General features: G+C 38.5%; 1 protein-coding gene across 4 annotated transcripts in view; it reads left to right on the forward strand.

Moving 5' to 3' along the window:
• The first annotated feature begins 698 nt into the window (after positions 1 to 698).
• map7d1a (MAP7 domain containing 1a) overlaps positions 699 to 18787 on the forward strand; it is a 44637-nt gene continuing 26548 nt past the window's right edge. For all 4 annotated transcript variants that reach the window (XM_007249632.4, XM_007249635.4, XM_007249634.4 and 1 more), the window contains exons 1-2: positions 699 to 1090; positions 17499 to 17690. In XM_007249632.4, coding sequence (XP_007249694.2) covers positions 1030 to 1090; positions 17499 to 17690 — 253 coding nt within the window. In that variant the 5' untranslated portion in view covers positions 699 to 1029. The remainder of the gene's footprint in view (positions 1091 to 17498; positions 17691 to 18787) is intronic.

The following is an 18787-nucleotide window of genomic DNA, read 5'->3' on the forward strand; positions in this document are numbered from 1 at the left end:
GTGTCCCCCTGTAACCCTGACAGATAAAGTGGGTAAAGATGATGGATGGATGAATAATCTTGTCTATTATTTGTATGTTTTTTTTGCAATGTAACAGTGAACAGTATTCTAGCCCGTCATGCAATGACCAATGCTTCAATAAATGTGACTCCATACACACAGTGTGGACTGCAGTAGATGAAAAAAATCTAATTTAGTTGTCTTTAAAAGGGTCTTGTTATGCTATTAAGTTATCATTGTATCAGTGGCATCAGGGGTATTAAAACATAACAATAACATTGTTTATCGCAATAATTTCTGGAATTATATATCGTGTTGGATTCTACTCTACTTACCTCTGGAAATCAGGAGACCCTGGTTTAAAGGGCCAGGCCTCGGAAAGCCACACCACTGCATCCAGCTGAGAGCACAACAGTATGAATGTGAGACTAACGGGTACAGTCCATTTCACACAGAGAGGGAAATATACAATGGAATAATGTCACAGTGTGAAGAGTGTGATTAGACTATTATTTTCACCCCCAACTATAAACGTAAACACGTGTGCGAAAATATTTGTTATGTTTTGGAGGTAAACAGCGGCAACATCTAAACTAAGGAGAAAGCACAACATTCAACAGCGTCAGTCTTCCCCTCTGAGTGTGTCAGTGGTACAGTCGAGACATGCGGGCAAGTGGGGACGGTCCACACAGCGGCTTCAGGCAGGCAGTATCTGCAGCTATCAGCTGGAGCGGCGGGGCTGAGCTAAGCTGAGCTGTGTGTCCGAAGTTACCCCAGTTTTAGGACCCACGAGGCCGGGGTTAGTCTCGGTTTTGAGGTCTGAGGACTGAAGTGTATTTTTTATTTAACAAACATTCTCTCAAATCCCTGGTGCCTATTCTTCCCCTTACAATTTCCTCCCCTTTATTATCGGGCTTGAGTGAGAGGAAGGGAGAAAGGAGCGAGTTTCCCCCCGTTTTTTAATCCAGGAGGAATGAGTTATACAGTCTGAGAGGAGACCACCACCATCCGCCTGACCGACACAACAAAATGGAGTGTAAAGATTTTGGCTCTGACCTGGATAAAAATGGACTGCGCCCGGCAGAAACCTGTAAGTTTGTGTCTTTATATGTTAATATGCTTATTTAAGAGCGGAGCTACATGTAAAGGGTAGGTTTACTCTTGCAGTTAAGTTATTTAAAAGAGCTCGCGTGCTGCGTTTTAAATTTTGAAATAACCGTCACTAAACACAGTGTAAAAGTATGAGTTAACGTGCTAACGCTAGCTATCAGTGAAACGAATCCATATGAAAAGCCTATGGGTTAGTATATTTAGCTACCAAAAAAAGTTAACAGCCAGCTTTAGTTAACTGTTCAAACGTTTGTTTTAACATTTGGCATGTTTGAAATAGCTAACTAACAAATCCAGGCTGAGACTGCCTCAAACACAGGCGCTCCTCTCTCCACACAGTCATCCATGTTGTTGCGTTTATTTTTTGGCATCCTCAAATCGTGATTCACAGCTGATGAGGGAAAGACACGTAGCTTCAAATGTGTCACCCTCACCACCTCTAACACAGTCACTGTACAGGCGTGTAATGGGTGGTAATTGTGATTGATAGCCTCGTCTATTTGATGGTTAATGCTGAATGCTGAGTGAGTGAGGGGTCTGCTGTCTTGTCATCTATCTTAACCTAGCCAGGTAACCTAAATAATCTGGTTAGCTACGCGGATTGTGGGTTAAATTAACGTTACCAGTTCTGTAACGTTAGTTAGTTATCCCCTTCCCCTGACTTTACTGCCCGAGCAGAGCTCTGTCTTACTAGCTACCTGTAGGCTAGAGCTTTTTTTAGTCTTAAAACTCCATACTATGCTAATTTCAGTCTTAATACAGTTGATGGGATGAAAGAGTGTATTTAAATGCCTTGTGATCATTGAAATTTGCTGGGCGGTAGCTACAGGTAAAAAAAATGCTGAGGGATAACACTATTTTGAACGTTTCTTGGTTGAATCATTTCATTAAGACTCTGACCTGCTTTTTCTTCTGTGAAGGTTAATAAACATGTTCCCAGAATGACATTTCAGTGGCTGATCATTTCCTCTGGGGATGTGCTGTAGTAGTTTAATATGCGACTGCAGGCACGCAGGAGTGTTCTTATCTGAGAGAGAGAGATTAGTTAAATGTCACTTTGCAGGCAAAACTGGTATGTGCTTAATCAAATGACTTTCTCTGTAAAGTGCCTTTAGGTCCATAATTCGATCTGGCATATCTTTAGTGCTGGGAAAAGAGACATATAGTCATTGGACACGTTTGTTTTTGGTCCATTTTATTCTAGGGCAGGTGATTTTATTTATGTTTTGGTATTTTAGAAAGATTTTGTATTATCTTTATTGAAATATTATTTACATCTATATGTAAAAAGCAAATAATAAAATAAATGCCCTGACAATACCAACTCCAATATTGAAAATGAATTGAACTTGATGTTGGATCTAGTTTCTACTAAGTCACATATACATTAGTTTTTCATGTGTTTATTATGTCATTTATACCATTTGAAAACATGAGACTAAATTACCTTTTTCCGTTGATTACCTTATGATGTGTGAATTAGGAGAAGGACCAAGCTGACAGACAGCAGGGCAGTTATCCCTATCACACTTAACGGGATCATTTCCCAGTTGTTTGCATATGATGAGCTCCTCTGATTTGAATGCATTGCAGTGTTTCTGTACCTCCCTCCATGCCTGAATACAGAGCTCTATGGGAAGAGTTGCTGCAGTGGTATTTTCAGAGCAGAACCTCCTCTGCATTGTATGTTACCCTCCACCCTAGTTCTGGAAATAAACGTTTTGTCTATGTGATGCCTTTTCTGTAGACAGCTGAAGACTTCCTTCCTCTTGCTTGGGGGTGCTTTTGGGTGGGGGGCTTCTGGTGCAGAGCCAGGCAAAGGGAGAATGAAAACCCCACCCTGGTTGTGGGAATATTAATCAGAGAGATGTCATCATATCAAACAGATGACTAGGTGACTAATTCCCAACTTACTTTTGTTTGCAGATGTTAACAGGGCATTGACTAGTAGTACAGCACATCTGATATATCTACTTAGTCAATTATCAGCACCTTCATGGGACAAGACCTTTTCTGTCTGTACTCCATTTACAGAAAGCACAGTTGTCTTCCACCCCAATTGTTAAGTGTAGGCGAGAGACCACAACCCAGTGGAAAATCAATCATATTTTCAACACATTACAATGGTAATTTAATTGAATTTAGCCACACAGTTTGGACATTCAGTTTCACTCACTTTAATTTATCCAGCTTTCAATATTATTTATAGATATTTAATACATTAAAATGAAGTGACCTAAAGAGTACATAATGTTCTGCTTCTTCTTAACACCTGACTAGGGTTTAGTGTTATTTACCATGCTGTGAATGCTGAGTGTGTTCTCTTGCACATATTTGTCATGTCAGGTGAGCTGAGTTTGAAACAGTTTGCACAGGAATGTGCAACGTCTAGGACCCATTTTTTAACACCATGACATCCATCTAAGATACCACAGTATCTGTCAAACAACCACTTCTCAACATATCAACCAGCTATCAATACCTTGAAAACATCCTGTAATACCATACTGTTTTAGTATGGTTAATGTAGTTTAGTGGGCAAACAAGTCCTCGAGGGTTAATCAGTCCATCGAATGGCAATCACACTGCTTTATACTATACCTTATACGAGTCCTTGAGCAAGACTCCTAATTCTCCATTCACCTGTTGATACAAAAAAAATGATGCAGGTTAATAGGGATATCAACAAAATGCTGTGAATGGAAGTGTAGTGATCAGAACTAATAAACTGCACTTTGTTAGCCACACAAAGTGCAATCATTGTAATCACAAGTAGATCAAAAATGACACGTGAGGACTAGGGCTGCAACTAATGATTATTTAAGTAGTTGACTAATTTGATCATTTTTTTTAAATTAGTCAGCGATTATTTCTACCATGTCCTCCATCTTAAAAAAAGGAAATAAACAGCTGAACATGGCATTTAAAAGGTATTTAAATGTCTGGATGATGTTTAAATATGGAAAGTACTGATATTTAGTGAGTAAATATGTAATCAGTTGTGTTTGGGTACATTTGGAGACACAGACTAAGTTGAGTGTAAACTGTTTGAGTGAGCCGTTTACCATTTACCCATCTCTCACTGCGCTTCTGTCACCAGACCTTGGTGTAATACAGCACTGTTACAAATTAACAATTAGTCGACAATTAAATTTGTAGTCGACAAATTTGAATAATCGACATTGTTGATTATATCAACTAATCGTTGCAGCCCTAGTGAGGACCACTAGCCATCATTTAATTTGCACATCGATTGTTAACATTGTGGCAATGTTTATCTGTCGTATATGAAATGCTCAGTATGGCTTATCTCCTTCTCCTGCTCCACCTCATGTGAAGGCAGCAAATAACAGTGACTTGTCTTTTCTGTGAGTGAGCTTTTTTGGAGATCCAAGTCACATACTCATACCTCCAGCATGATGAGCAACATTCTCAACAAGTTTCTAGCTCTGTTCATGCTTTACTGTGAAACTAGCTCTCTCTGTATGCATTTTCAATGTAAACCCTGCCCTGAAAACCTTTGGACAAAATCTTTTAAACAAGTTTTTAAAAAAGTTTAATTCTCATTTGTTAACATGTGTAAAGGTTATTAGCTTCTCTCTCTATTTATGTTAGCTCTGAAACATAACTAGCATTAATACTATTAGTTATGTGTCATTACTATTAAATGTGAAGCAAATCATATTTTGTTTAAGCTCACTGCAATAACACTCTACTTTGTATTCATGTGCAGGTCTTTACTCTACTTTGTATGTGGGCCTGAGCTTGGCCTGCCTCTCTAGAATTTTGCCCTGTCAGGACTTTTGAAGTACATCTTCTAATCTCCCTTCTTTTGATTTGCATTAGGCAGGAGCTCTGCTGAGCACTCCCTCCCCCTAAAACTTCCCTTCACGCCTGTGGATTTGCCACTATTTTGTTCTTTCCCTCTTTAATCCCCCTCTGCTAACCTGAGATTCTGGGCTTAGTGAGCTGGAATCAATAAGGCCATTTCATCCCTCAATAAAGGTCTGCCTTCGACCACTCGCCACATTGCCCTGATCTGACTCCCTGGTTTGCTGCTGATCTCAGATAGTTTTGACAGAATCTTTGTCATGTTTCACCCAGGAACATTTCAGAGCTACACTTAGGAAAAAAAGTATTGGGACACCCTTTCATTTGTTGAGTATTTGAGTAATTGTATAGACTGTCCAGGGAAGACTTTCTACTAGCATTCAATGACGAAAAAGACACGGTTCTAATAAGTTTGTGTTTATCTGCAACAGACTTAGAGTCTTGTTCTATTGGCAGTACATTTGTAGGAATTTCATTAACATTTGGACATTTAGAGGTGGCTTCCCAGACAGGGATTAAGTCTAGTATTGGACTAAACAGCATTTTAAATGGAGATTTTCCATAAAAAAAATCATAGTCTACGACTATGCTTATTCCCTGTCTGGGAAATGGACCCATAATGTATAATGCTGAATAAATGTATGCACAAACCTTTAAATACCAATTTTCTGTACATCTTAATAATAATAAAAAAATCTTCCTAGTGTTCTTCAATCTAGCTTTCCACATTCCACATCCCTCACATTCCAAAGCCTGGCATGCAGATATTGTAAGCACACAGTGTCTGTTAAAGGCCCCTTCATATTTAATGCTGTAGTCAAAATATTGATTCCTTCGGGCTCCCTCTTTCTGACCGTCGTCCAGTGCTGACCTGTACTACTGTAATTGAACCTGAGCTTACAATACACAATGCTGTAGCGGTCAATGAAAACCATTAAGCCTTGATCACAGGTGCTGTGCTTGGCACATAAACACCAACATGAAAAACCTGAAGGTCAAGATAGGCAAACTCAATAACATTCTGGTGTAAGATACGATGGACTGTTGCTGTGTTGGAGTGTTGGGGTACTAACACTGATGATGAAATGGTAAGTGGAAGTGACAGCCTGGCGGGGTCAGCTTCTGTTGTATAATGTGCTATGTGTACCCCCTACCACCCTCCTTCTGTCATGCCAGTGGGGCATTATTGCTAGGCTCAACAGCCCCAGAACTGACGATAGAGATCTTATGTAATGAGCAGGAAGTGTGTGCACTTCCATCCCTTAAATGTTTGGGGTGGGAAAGGTAATGGAAACATAAGCTTTGACAGATTTTGGCAGAATTTTAAGGCCTTTCCAGACACCGATCTCTGAATAGTATTATTGTTCCATATGCCACTGTACCCAGTTAAGTAGATACAGCTGTGTAGTTTTTGTTTAAAGTAATTGGGAGGTATCAACCTTATGTTTTGACATTTAAGCAATGGCATTTAAAATATTGCAACAATACAGTTCCTCACAGTAACATGTCTGACACACCCAGTTTCCTGGAAAAGCATTAAGCCTTGTCTAGGACTACACAGCATTTTGAGATAGAGGTCCCCTTCTGAAAGTAAAAATTAGTCCAAGAATAGGCTAAATTATTGTATATGAGATTAAGTTGAGGCCTTATGCATTGAATATGATATGTGATTTCCGCTTGAGTCGCTTGTTGCTTTGCATGGAAAGTTCTAGCCAGATGCTGCTGTTCACAATCATTACTGTCCTCTGTGGGTGGAACCACTATCAGGCCTCGCTCAATTGTCAAACATTCACATTGCTTTGCCATGAGCACACAAGATAACACCTCAAAACATATAAAGGTGTAAGTATTCCCAAGCCACCTCCTTAGGGTAACACTTCACTATCGATTTACATACTGCTACCCCATGATTTTTAGCATGTCAGCTTTCTGACAATTCAGTGATCCAGTGTTTCTTATTAGAGCCATTTGAGTACTTGCTATGAAACTAGCAGGTAAAAAATAAATGTAATGCTAATTATTCTCACTGAATATGCTAAATACTCATTCATAATTTACAGAGAAACTAGAGAATGTGATGTCTGTGTGCTATTTTTATGCTTGAAGTTGTATAAGACTATTTAAAACCCAACTTATTCTGCAGTTCTATGCCCTGTGGATATTAGTGGGAGGGAAAATGTGTCTTTCTAGAGCTAGAATAATTAAGCTAATCCCCTCTGAAGATTTCAATTTGCTGGTTGAGCCAAAAAAGTGTTAGGAAAAACTGTAGTCTATAAGCTGTTTTGATTGAAGCAAGGCTGGAGCCCGAAGCCACCAACGCTCCTTAATCTATTACCTAGCTAAAAACCTCCCTTTTAGTGTTTTATAGGAGGAGGAAGCTTTGCTTACTATAATCCAGTTAATTCCAAGAATTGTATGATGTTCGCTGCAGTAATGTGACAAATCAAATGTCCTTTCCCCTGCATGCAGTGGCAGGCCTAATCCATGTTATGCGCCTTGTGAAACACAAGTTTGCAGGAGAAAAGGATTACATAAATCCTCTTTGCTGCTGCAGTACAAAACCATATTCTTTTCGGTGGTTGACCAATTCATATATTCAGTTCATATATTGTGCAGAACTCTTTCATATGCTTCTTGCTAATGACTGAATGTGCTTATTAAGTCGGATCTTAGGAGTCGGACTTAGGAGTGATGTCATATCTAAAAAGTCTGCAGAAATTGGATATTACTGAGTGCGACTAATTTAATGGTGCACACAGTTAGATAATAAACTGTTTAATTCTACTGCTCTACTACTGGTGAACTGTGGTGCATCCATCTTGGATTCTGAACTTCTGAAGTTCAATTGTGTAAAAATTAAAAGGGGTGAGTGTGACTGAAAGCTATGTTAAGCATTAGTAATGAGTAATTTGCCTACTGCCGATGACAAGGATTAAAGTGATTTTGCTTGTGTCTCTGTAGGAAAGACACACTCACCTATATACGCTTTATGTAGTGTTTTATATATTTAATTTAGTATAATGTAAAAAGACATTTAAAGGTCAGGATCCTGTTTTAGTATATTTTTAAGGTCTCAGCATAGTTGGCTATTGTTCTGATGAGTACTCAATTAATTTTTTTTTTATTTAGTGCTTAGTGTGCTTACAATGCAATCATTTATTCTACAATCTGTCTCTAAATATCTGTTTTTCATTCCTCATGAGAGTCTGATCAGACAGAGCAGGGAAGGTGATGATGACGAGAGATAACAAGTGAATGAATTAAGAGAAAGATAGAGCAGGGTGGAGAAAAGAGCAGTAATATGATTCGTGTGTGTGTGTATGTGTGTACAGATAACATCACACCAGCGCAGGCTAGGGCTGAACGATTTTGGAAAATAATCTAATTGCAATTTTTTATCTATAAATTGCGATTGCGATTTAAAATGTGATTTTTTTTGTCTTCAAGTATTTTTCAACAACAGAAGCAATAAATCAATCTGTTTAATAATAAACAATGTCAGATTTACTTAAAGCACAGATAACAATAAAGCAAAAAAATCTATGCTTTTCCTTTTCACCATTTATTTTTTTTATAGAAAAATAAATAGATAAATATCTTTTCACCATTTTTTTTTATTAGGAAAAACAATAGATATACAAAATTTAACTTACTGCTCTCCAGCTAGTAACATCATGAAAAATTAAAGTGCAAAAAAACATAAAGAGAATCTGCTTTAACCAACTCGTTATTTTCTGTATTTGAAGATGCAGCACTGGTCGTTGGCATTTTAGCCTTGCAAATACCACACAAGGCTTTGTGGTGTTTTTTTAAATGCTGAAAAAGGTTTGTAGTGTTACCTCGCGTCGTAGCAACAGTAGCAAGGCACGTTTAGCACAGTACCTGACGTTGAGCAGCATCTTCTTTTTTAAAGCCAAAGTAATTCTACACAACTGATGTGTTCTGTCGAGCTTTAAGCCGCTTAACGCTTCAAGGGCGTTTTCACACCTGTAGTTCGTTTCTAATGAGTTCGTTTACTTGGAGCGTTTTCTCGCTCTGTTCGGTCTGGTTTCCCATAGGCATAAATGTAAACGCACCAAAATGCGCATCAATAAACCACGCGAGCAGCCTGTGTCCTCTGATTGGTCAGAGCTGTCTGACACGGGACTACATTAAATATAAATATACGAAAAAAGTAAATACAGCGAGATTTTGTGTTCCAGCGCAAATATCTGTGCTTTAATACTGAACGCTGAAACGCTGCACTTTCAAACACAGTGTTTCTGCATGCAGCGCAGATTTATACATAATAAACAGTCACGCGGCTGTGAGCTATGAATGCAGCGCAGATTTATATATAATAAACAGAGCAGTGAATGCAGCGCGTGCATGGACACAGTGTTTGTTCACAGCTGTGGTAATTAGCGTTATCTGGCTAATATATCAGTTTAAACTGTGCTTGCTTTATCAGCAGTTTAGCTCAAATAAATGGCTTATATTTAATAGCTGGATCCAAACGAGACCGGCTCACGTTCTCACCACAAGCGAACAGCTCCAGAGTTCGTTTGGTACCGGACCGAGACCACCTCCTCTAGCTGGTCTCGGTCCGGTTCTTTTGATCCGCACCTGAGTGCGATTACTGTTTTTACACCTGCTCAATCGAACCGCACTAAAGTTACAAACGGACCAGAGTTCGTTTTAACCGGACCAAATAGTGCTGGTGTGAAAACGCCCAAAAGTGCGCTGTGTTGACTTCACTTCTCCACCTCCCTGCCTTCTGCTCGGGTATGCTCCGCTCGTCCTCGGCTGGGCTCGCTCCCAAGTCACGTGACCAGTCAAATCGCAGCCAGTGCGGTTAGAGAATCGCGTTTTAAAATATCGCGAGATTATCGCAAATGCAATTAATCGTTCAGCCCTAGCGCAGGCCTTGTCTTCAGCATGCAGATGGAGTAAATCAAATGCCTTCAGACACTGAGAACTCACACTAAATGCAGACCTCTCGCTGCTCTCTCAGTGGAAAGAAAGATAAACACAGTCCAGACCTGTAAAATGAACCACTACATAGGGTGTGCTGTAATTACCACTTAAATGATGTTATTAGTGTTTCTCGGGTTGTGTAGTCTGCCGTGCACTACTGCATTTGTTTCTGTCTCCAAAACATTTAATAAATAAAAATTATTAGCAAATTATGTACACTGTCTAAAGAAATGTAGATGTACAAGTAATGTAACATAGGGTTGTTAAACAGTTTCTACTGGGCAGAACAAGTAGGACAACTGTCTGTCATGTTTACAGTAGAGATAACAAGGCTTCTTGATTACTGTAATTTTATGAGGTTCATTAAGTAATAATAGATGAATAAGACTATTCATCAGATAATGGACTTGATTAATTGTCTTTAATTATTGAATGTGCAGTAATTATGCATGTCATATCTTGGTGCATAAATCAGGAATTTTTAATGTAATGCACAAGATGATTTCGTAAATGTGTAGGCATCAAGGTAAAGACGTTAAAGTAATCCAAATGATTTATATGTTTAAGAATAAAAAAGTCTGCCATCTTTCTAGAACCACTGACCAACACATGCACTTCAGTATTCTTGTCAGTTTTTGCTTTTGGGCTCCCTCTACAGTCAGGAACTGAAAGTTATCCTTTCAGCTACCACTGAAGAAACACATTTTTTGGACAAGATAGTTGTGAGATACAGAACTTTCATCTAAAAACGAAAAAAACATGTGAGACAGTATGTTACACAAATATGAGTTGCAGCAATATTCAGTTTTTGTCAGAATCCAGCTTGGTTCACCAAAGTTACACAGTGCAGTTAGCAGTGTGCCAAGCCTAATGTAGTAACTTGCTCAACCTAACTTAGCAACAGCAATAACTTAATTAAGCACTGGGAATGCTGAACTAGCAATGGCCTATAGCTAGTAACATTAACACACAAGATCAGCTTTAAAATGTATTTGCCTCATAAAATTGTGCCAAAAATAGTATTATTCTCAAACACATTATTCAATAAAACATCCAAATGATCTCCTGTTGTCACAGAAGTTACAAGAGAAAATTAGAAAATGCATGGTACATGGTACGTGTACAGGATAATGGTGTCAGGGAGTTGTTGTTAATTGTCAGTTGACAATTATCAACGCAGGAAATGTTGTTAATTGTCAGTTGACAATTTGTTATTTTGTTTAAATATTTTGCAAAGGACTGAATGAAGCTTGCTTTTTAGGCTCTCCAGCATTTCTCTGCATTTCTTCTCTTCTGCTCATGTTTGCAGGTCCTCTGATTTCATTACATCATGCTTTTGGCCTGAATCAGCCCTGAGCAGCTGCACTCTGCTTCTGACCTGGCTGGGCAGAGGGAGGGGAAATTCACAAGCATGTGTATTTTAAGAGTGGTCTGGATGTAGGAAAGTCATACCATGCGGTACACAGACTTCAGACAGTCAGCAGACCTCTAATATTAGGCAGTCGAGTGCAGCTAAAGGCCTCTGTTATGGTGCATGTCTGTTTGTATCCATAGCTTTCTGTTCTACACTACAAGAAATGCAGACCACGTTAGAGTGTTAGACTTCCTTCATTTAAATGAGTCTATCTGTAGAGTAGATTAAGTAGGAAGGATTTTGTACAGCCCTGAATGTGTATCCAACTGGTGCCTATTTGGTTCAGAGCAGTCCAAAATCACCTATTAGATCATGTTTTCATAAACTCTTTGTAAACTCACTTTCTTATCTGATTTCTGAGCTCACTGCCTCTAGCTGAGTGTCAGGGCCATGTCGTTATCTAGAAGAGGTTGGTTGTTAAGGGCTGAATTGAAGGGGCTGTGTGAGTAGAGCTTTAACTTTGCTGCCGAGTGTGCTTCTGCAGAGCCCATAATTAGGCTTAAAGCTCTGGATGGCTGGGTGGGGCTGAAGACCAAGACTTTGTACTTATGATGATCCCTATAGTCCCTTAAATGACATGTTAGGTGCTCACATGGATCATATTTGAATTTGCTTGTTTCGATGTTAAGAGGGCAAGATCAATATGTTTTTTTTTTGTTTGTTTGTTTTTTACTTGCTTCAACATTAATTTGGTTTGTTGATGCATGCACAGGAAATGCACAGGACATCAGTGTTTTTTTTCCCTTCAGCAAGACCAGTGGTATGGACTGTGGTTTCCATCTACTTCAAAAGTAACAAAAAGGAAGATAAAAAAGCATCTTTAGACTAGTATGCTTTGCTTTTTTTCTGTTGTGAGTTTGTTCGGAGGTGCCTGCTCTATTCCTGCACATGTTTGTGTTTTATGTGTTTTAACATGTCCACTATAAAGTAAAGAAATTAAAAACATATAGAGAAATAATTGTTGGTTAGGTCGGGAGTTATTAAGCTGTGTTCATATTACAAAAAAAGGGAAAATTCAGAAACGAAAATGGCTTGGCTTAGAGAACATTCTACTAAATTTGCAGGCTCTTTTGCACTGCCCTAATACAGATGGGGCATGTTATGTTTGTGTTGAATGGATAAGACAGCCCAATTTTGATCTACTAATTAAACAAACACGAGTATTAATTTTTAATTTAATTAGATGTATTTTCATTTCAAACATTGCACTGTCTGCATGTGTGTGTCCCTCTATCTTTACTGCATTGTTGTTTTCAAATCCTGCATTTTACTGTGTTGCAATGTATTTTTAGCCTATTTTAAAAAAGTATTAGGATTGTAAGAACTGATAAACTTTGTGGTGGTGGACCTCTGATAACACTGACCTGCTGATAGCTAATTACAGCGGTACTCTTGAAGGCTTTTAAAGCTGATATACATCATTACTGGTGCAGTCAAGGCTACACTAACTTCTGCTACTGTTGGTAATTTAAATCACTCTCACCACTGTTGCTGTTCCTGAAACTCATGTATACAGTCCCAATCTAAAAGAAATGTATATTATATGAATGCAGGGAAAAAAACAAATATATTCAAGGGATCTAGGTCTTGAAACTATAACATAAAGTGAGGACATGATGCGTTAAGCAGTGCATGAGCAGCATTAAGAATGTAGTGCCTTGCTCTGGGGTGCAGCAGTGGTGGTTTCTTGACCCAGGCATCAAAATCACAACAGTGTCATCCAGTCAAGTAAATAGGCTTTTCTTTTCATTTCAACTTGAATATAACTACATTGTGATTGAGGGCCACCCTCAATGCACTCAGAGTTTAAATCAAGTTTGATTGATTGATTGCATAAATAAATTTCTTTTTTTTTTTTGTCACTTGCAAACAGAAAAACCTTTCTGAACAATATTGGTAAAGCTTTATATGCTGCTCTTCACATATGAAGTAGAAGGTTTGCAGTGGCAGTTACTGTGAAAACAGCAGACCAGTGATGCATTTTTCTCTGCCTCATCAGCTGGTTATCTCAGTGCAGTATAGGAAAAAAACAGTGATATAGGGAAGACTGAATATGTCGCCATGCACAGTATTTAGCTGAAGACATTGTGTATGTATTGTTCGATTTATGAAACGGGCTCCTTCTCTGGTGTGGAATCTCCGCGTGGTCAGCATGAGCTGGGTGGTCTGAGCTGACGTGCTTTGGCTTGATGTTTCTGAACTGTGGAGCAGATTCACACAGCGGTCAGACAGTGGCTCCTCCTGAGCCACACACACACCCTCTTCTGTGCTCTGTGTTTTCTATCCAACTTTTGCACACACACCCATGGTCAAGGGTTTCAAAACAAAAGATGTAGAAGTCTATGCCACTAAAAATATTTTTTAACAGTACTTGAATAAAGTTTCATGATTCATGCATTTCAATATGCAACTTTTGCTTACAGTCTTCCACACTGTTTACACACTTACCCCCCCCCCCCCTTTTCTCTCTCTCTCTTTCTCTCACTCACTCACTCTTGTGTATTCTCTCTCTTACATGCTCTCCCGTTCATTCACTCACTCTCATTCTCTCTCACTCTCCAGCTCTAATCCAGTAGCTGGTGTTTACCCTGGGCCTCCAGCTAATTCGCTCCTGTCTTTCTCTCCCCACCCCCGCTCATCAGGGGCACCCTTCCTCCTTACATCATCCATCCGGGGTGAGGGGAGTAGAGTGGAGGATGAGGTCATTCATTAGCCACTCAGTATTGCTCAAAAGAGATGCAGTGCTATATTTTCCTCTTTCTCCCTCTATCCTCAAGCTCCTCATTTAGTCTAATCGTTCATTTCACTGGCAGTACTTACTGCTGTACCATTTCTTACCTATTATTGGTTTCATTTCTATTCATAAAAGAGAATGGCTGGCTCTTCATATTTTTCAGATTTGTTCTTTTTTTGGCAGGGCTGTTTTTGAAATTGTAACATGACCAGTTTTGCATAGTGTCTTGTTTGTTTTCAGATTTTGGCAGAGCACACCAAACTAGCTATAAAAAATCATTGTGGGTGCCACCAGTGTAACTGTGAAAACCAAGATTACACTAAATGGTTTATATTCCTGACAGCTGTCTGCTTAGTTCTTGCATCTTACAGTTTCTTCTTATATACACTTTTAATGCTTGATTGATTTAAGTTCTTAGTTTGGTTTGTTTATCTGAGCTTCTCTCTAATGCGCACTCTTATTTTTCTATGTATAGTTGCTCATTGCAAAGCAATTTTTAAGATATCGACACCACTCCAACTCTAGATTGTTGGATATGATTGTATTGTGCAGAATTGTACACAACCTTTCAAACCAGTGCATGATTATATTTAGCAACTATGGTGTAAAGCAAATACTAATGTATTAAAGTATTACTTTATTATATTATTAGTTTCTTGTACATATTGGTGGCAGACAGTTGTTCATTTAAACCGTGACCAATAAACGTTTTTCTTTTATTTTTTATTTATTTATTTATTTATTATACAAAGTATTGGCAAGTTTTTTCTAATCGCTGACCTAATATAATTTTTTTTTATAACAACCTTTTTTTTCTTGTAAGAATGAAATGGGGTACAACAGTTTTAGGATCCTTCAAATGTAATAGTACAAACAACCAAACATAAACATCGGGTAGCATCACTTGATACCACCTGAGACCCCATAGATACTTTACTTTACTTTAACTTCTTAGCAACCACCCAGCAACTATTAATCAACATCATAGCAACTTCCTGAAATACTAAAGTAATTATTTACAGTTACACTGTAGCACCCTTCTAGCAACTACTTAGCAACCCCATTACAACCACCTATAGTACCACATCAACCACTTAGGAACACCACTGCCACCAGAGAGCAACATGGAAGAAACCGCCTAAAACCACATAGCTACAATCTAGTAACTGGCTGAAAGTGAAGTACAGTTTAGCGATGCAACAATGATGTATTTTCTTCAGGAACTGTCAGAATGCACTTTCCTAGTTTTTCAATTTCTGTTACTCAATTGTTTGTGCAGTTTTTGTCTTTCAGGGTGAAGTAAAGATTTGTGACCTAATGTAGCCAAATGAGCAATTGAAAGATGCTGATAAGACATCTGTTATGGGTTACTTTAAAATTAAATTATAACTAATTGAATTTCTAATAATGCAGTGTGGGATTTACTTAACAATGGAATATACCCTGTGTCAGTCTTGGACTAATATTAGGATAGTTATGACAAAGCAGTCATTAAATGCATTAAGAGATTCTTTCTTATGGTGTAAATCCACCCTGGACTTAAAGTGACCATACCCAGACTTATGTGTAAAATGAGATTTTACTGTCAGGTCTATTGTAAAATGGTGCAGAAACCCCTGGCTTAACCCCTGGCTTAAGCAGCTCAGAGATGGACTGCTGTGACTGAAGTCAAATGACCCCCGGGGTGTTCTCACATCTCATACAGCTGAACTTGAGCTGGAGTGGCAAGTACTGTCTGCCGAGAGTAAGCCATGTCTGTGCTGAAGAGACTCCCTCCCCCCAATCCATATTCCTCAATTTCAAAAAATGACTAAAATACATTGTAGAGTCTGATAGACTACAGGTCCAAACATCCAGGATGCCTCTGCTCAGCAGTGTGTATAGACGCATTCATCAGCAGAAGAGTCTGCTGTCAGTGTTTAAAGATGTTTTTTTGATTATTTAGGAGGAGACTGTAAGGGGGACCAGAACACTTTTGTGGCTCTTATGGGCTGGATTTAGGGCTGGGCAATATATTTTAAATATTGATAAATTCAAAACAGTTACATAATGTGAAATAGTACCATGATGTAATATCACACTTGGTACTTAGGTTTTATCTGAGTTTGATTTAATTCAAAAAAGGAATGTGCCTGGGTCCTATGTAGGGGTGGGTATCACGGGCATAACGATATGATAATATCTCGATACATTGACCATGGTATCGCTGATATCATGATTGATCATGATTCTGTGATACTTGATGTCTCCTAAGAAAATTCTCTAATACTTCACAGCATCTGTGTTACTGAAGAGTATAAAATACTCCTAAATATGGCCTTAACAACCAATTGCTTTACCTTATTTATTTCATTAACGCCGCCACTGTAGCCTAAATGATATAGTTGGCTTCAAATACAGTTGGAGATTATTTGAGCTGGCACTCTGGTAGATTAGGCACTTAATTTTACTTGTTTACAGTTAGATGGACTCTGTGTGCTGCTTTAAAATTCATTGTTTAAAATCAGTTTATCCTGAAGACATCCTTATGCTTTTTTCTTCTCTTACTCTACTGAATCAATGTCTTTCTAAAGAAAGGCAGGCCAGCCAAGTCTGCTATTACAGTCTTTCTTTCCACCAGGCAGTCCTTTCTCGTGTCAATATTGAATAAAGCTTTTAGCAACTATCAATAGTAAGAACCAGGTAGAAGAAACAAAAGCACACCAAATGATTTTTAGTGCCAAAGTACTTTATTCAGAATTGAGATCCACTCTCTATATTGAAAATCAGATTTATGCAAGTAAGTATAAAGCAAAACAATAACTTTTTTGCAATTAGTTGGTTCTCCATTGCTATGCCTAAATTTATCCTTCTTAATGATGCGAACCTTAATAGTCCATAGTATATACTGACATGCCAAGACTATAATGGAATAGCAATATGGAAATTGCTAAAAAGTGTTGCCTCAGGGAACGGTTTGGAAACACGTGTATAAAGCAAAGCGACAAGGTTTATCAGTGCTCAAGTGAGGCCTCATGCCTCATTTCATGAACATTTAATTTCCGCTATTTTGCAAGCATTTACCATACCTTGATCCACAGTTACAATGTGTACGTTGAATTAGGGCCAGGCATTGCATATCCTGCAGTGTGACAATTGGTGGACGGTGCAGTCAGTGGTAATGATTGTAACCAGTGGCATCTGGCTGGATATGTCTGTTTGAGCAGACTACCTATAAAGGTTTTTTGTGAAGTGACTCCATATTCAGTGCAGGAGGTCTCTAAAGCCTGAATCACTGGCCAGTACAGCATTATTTAGATTCCTTGGGAAATGCCATAAGTCATGGCACACAACACTAGTTTCTGTACTATTACCATGTATATTCAAAATATGCTTAGTTTGTTTAAATAGCTGTGATAATCTTGTGTCTTTTTGACAGCTGGTTATATTGTCTTGCTTATTTTTTTGTGTCAGATCCCCCGGCATCTCCAGACGTACATCCGATTATAACCAACACTGAAGAAGAGAAGACCCCCACAAAAACAGATGCCAGCACGCCAGTTAAAAAGAATGCTGAACGAAAAGCCTCTTCAGCTCCAAGACCAGATGTTGTTCCAAAGTCTCCTGCAACACCGAGGGCAAATAACAGTCCTCAAAGAAAAAAAGGTATGCATTTAGTTGATAAGCTGTATGTTGTATTCAGACTGTTTGAATATCTTTATAATGACTTGTGATTGTCTGTTATGGAAATGAGGTAAGATAAGTTGATTAGTCTAAGTAAAGCAATAGCCATCTCATTTACATATATACATGCTCTCTCCACCTGGCCAATACTCTATATCTGACATTATTAATAGTAGTCAAAAGACACAGGTACGCTGTATGGACAATATTGAGACACCTGCTCATTGATTGCTTCTGCTGAAATCAAGTTTTTTTCAAAACTCTTGAAATCAAGAGTTTTTCCCCCCTAAGTACGGTCTCCTCTGACTAAATTTGACGTTCTAGTGTTTTAGACCATTGCTCTAAAAATGTAAGTAAGTGTTGGATGATCACCACCCTGCCTTATCACAATCTCTCCATCACATGACAAAAGTAATAGATGGAGCACAGATACTATCATTCCACAGTTTCACTGCTCCACAAATCAGTGCTGGGGTGCTCTATACCCCTCTAGCCCAAGCTTGTCATTATTATGTCAATGGCACCAGTAAGTTTATGTTTGTCTGCTTTTCAATTGACAATCCTTGACAGGAACTAGACAAGGATGTATGTGTTTTTTTGTTTTTAGCAATAGATGCAGCTTGAAGTAACTGGATGTATTATTTAGTAGGAGTGTCCATAAACATTTGGACATGTGGTGTAACAACTAGCTCCTAATCTGCTCCAGTCTTCGGGAAAGGAGCAGTGAAACCTGACAAGGCATCACATTTCACTGTGCTTTGCCAACAGGCAGTATTTATGACATTGTGCTTTTGTCACGTTTGTTGTACAATAGCTACACTTGTTCAAATCCAAACTAATGCAGAGTCTATTGATTGTAGTTAAGCCTTTTGAATGAGTGAGCTTAACCAAATTTCTACACTGTGGGCAAGTTTTAGGATCAACTCTGGTGTATGTTAAGATTTTAATTTGTGAGAAAATGTGTTCAATTGTTGTTATTGCAGCCTATTCCAAAGCCCACGAACCCCAACCCCCCCTTCAAACTGGCTTTTTTTTTAAATATTTTTTCTGGTAGAGAGTGGAATTACTGTTTCCCTCAA

The sequence above is a fragment of the Astyanax mexicanus genome, chromosome 6 (assembly GCF_023375975.1).
Source record: "Astyanax mexicanus isolate ESR-SI-001 chromosome 6, AstMex3_surface, whole genome shotgun sequence".
Taxonomy (NCBI): Eukaryota; Metazoa; Chordata; class Actinopteri; order Characiformes; family Acestrorhamphidae; genus Astyanax; species Astyanax mexicanus.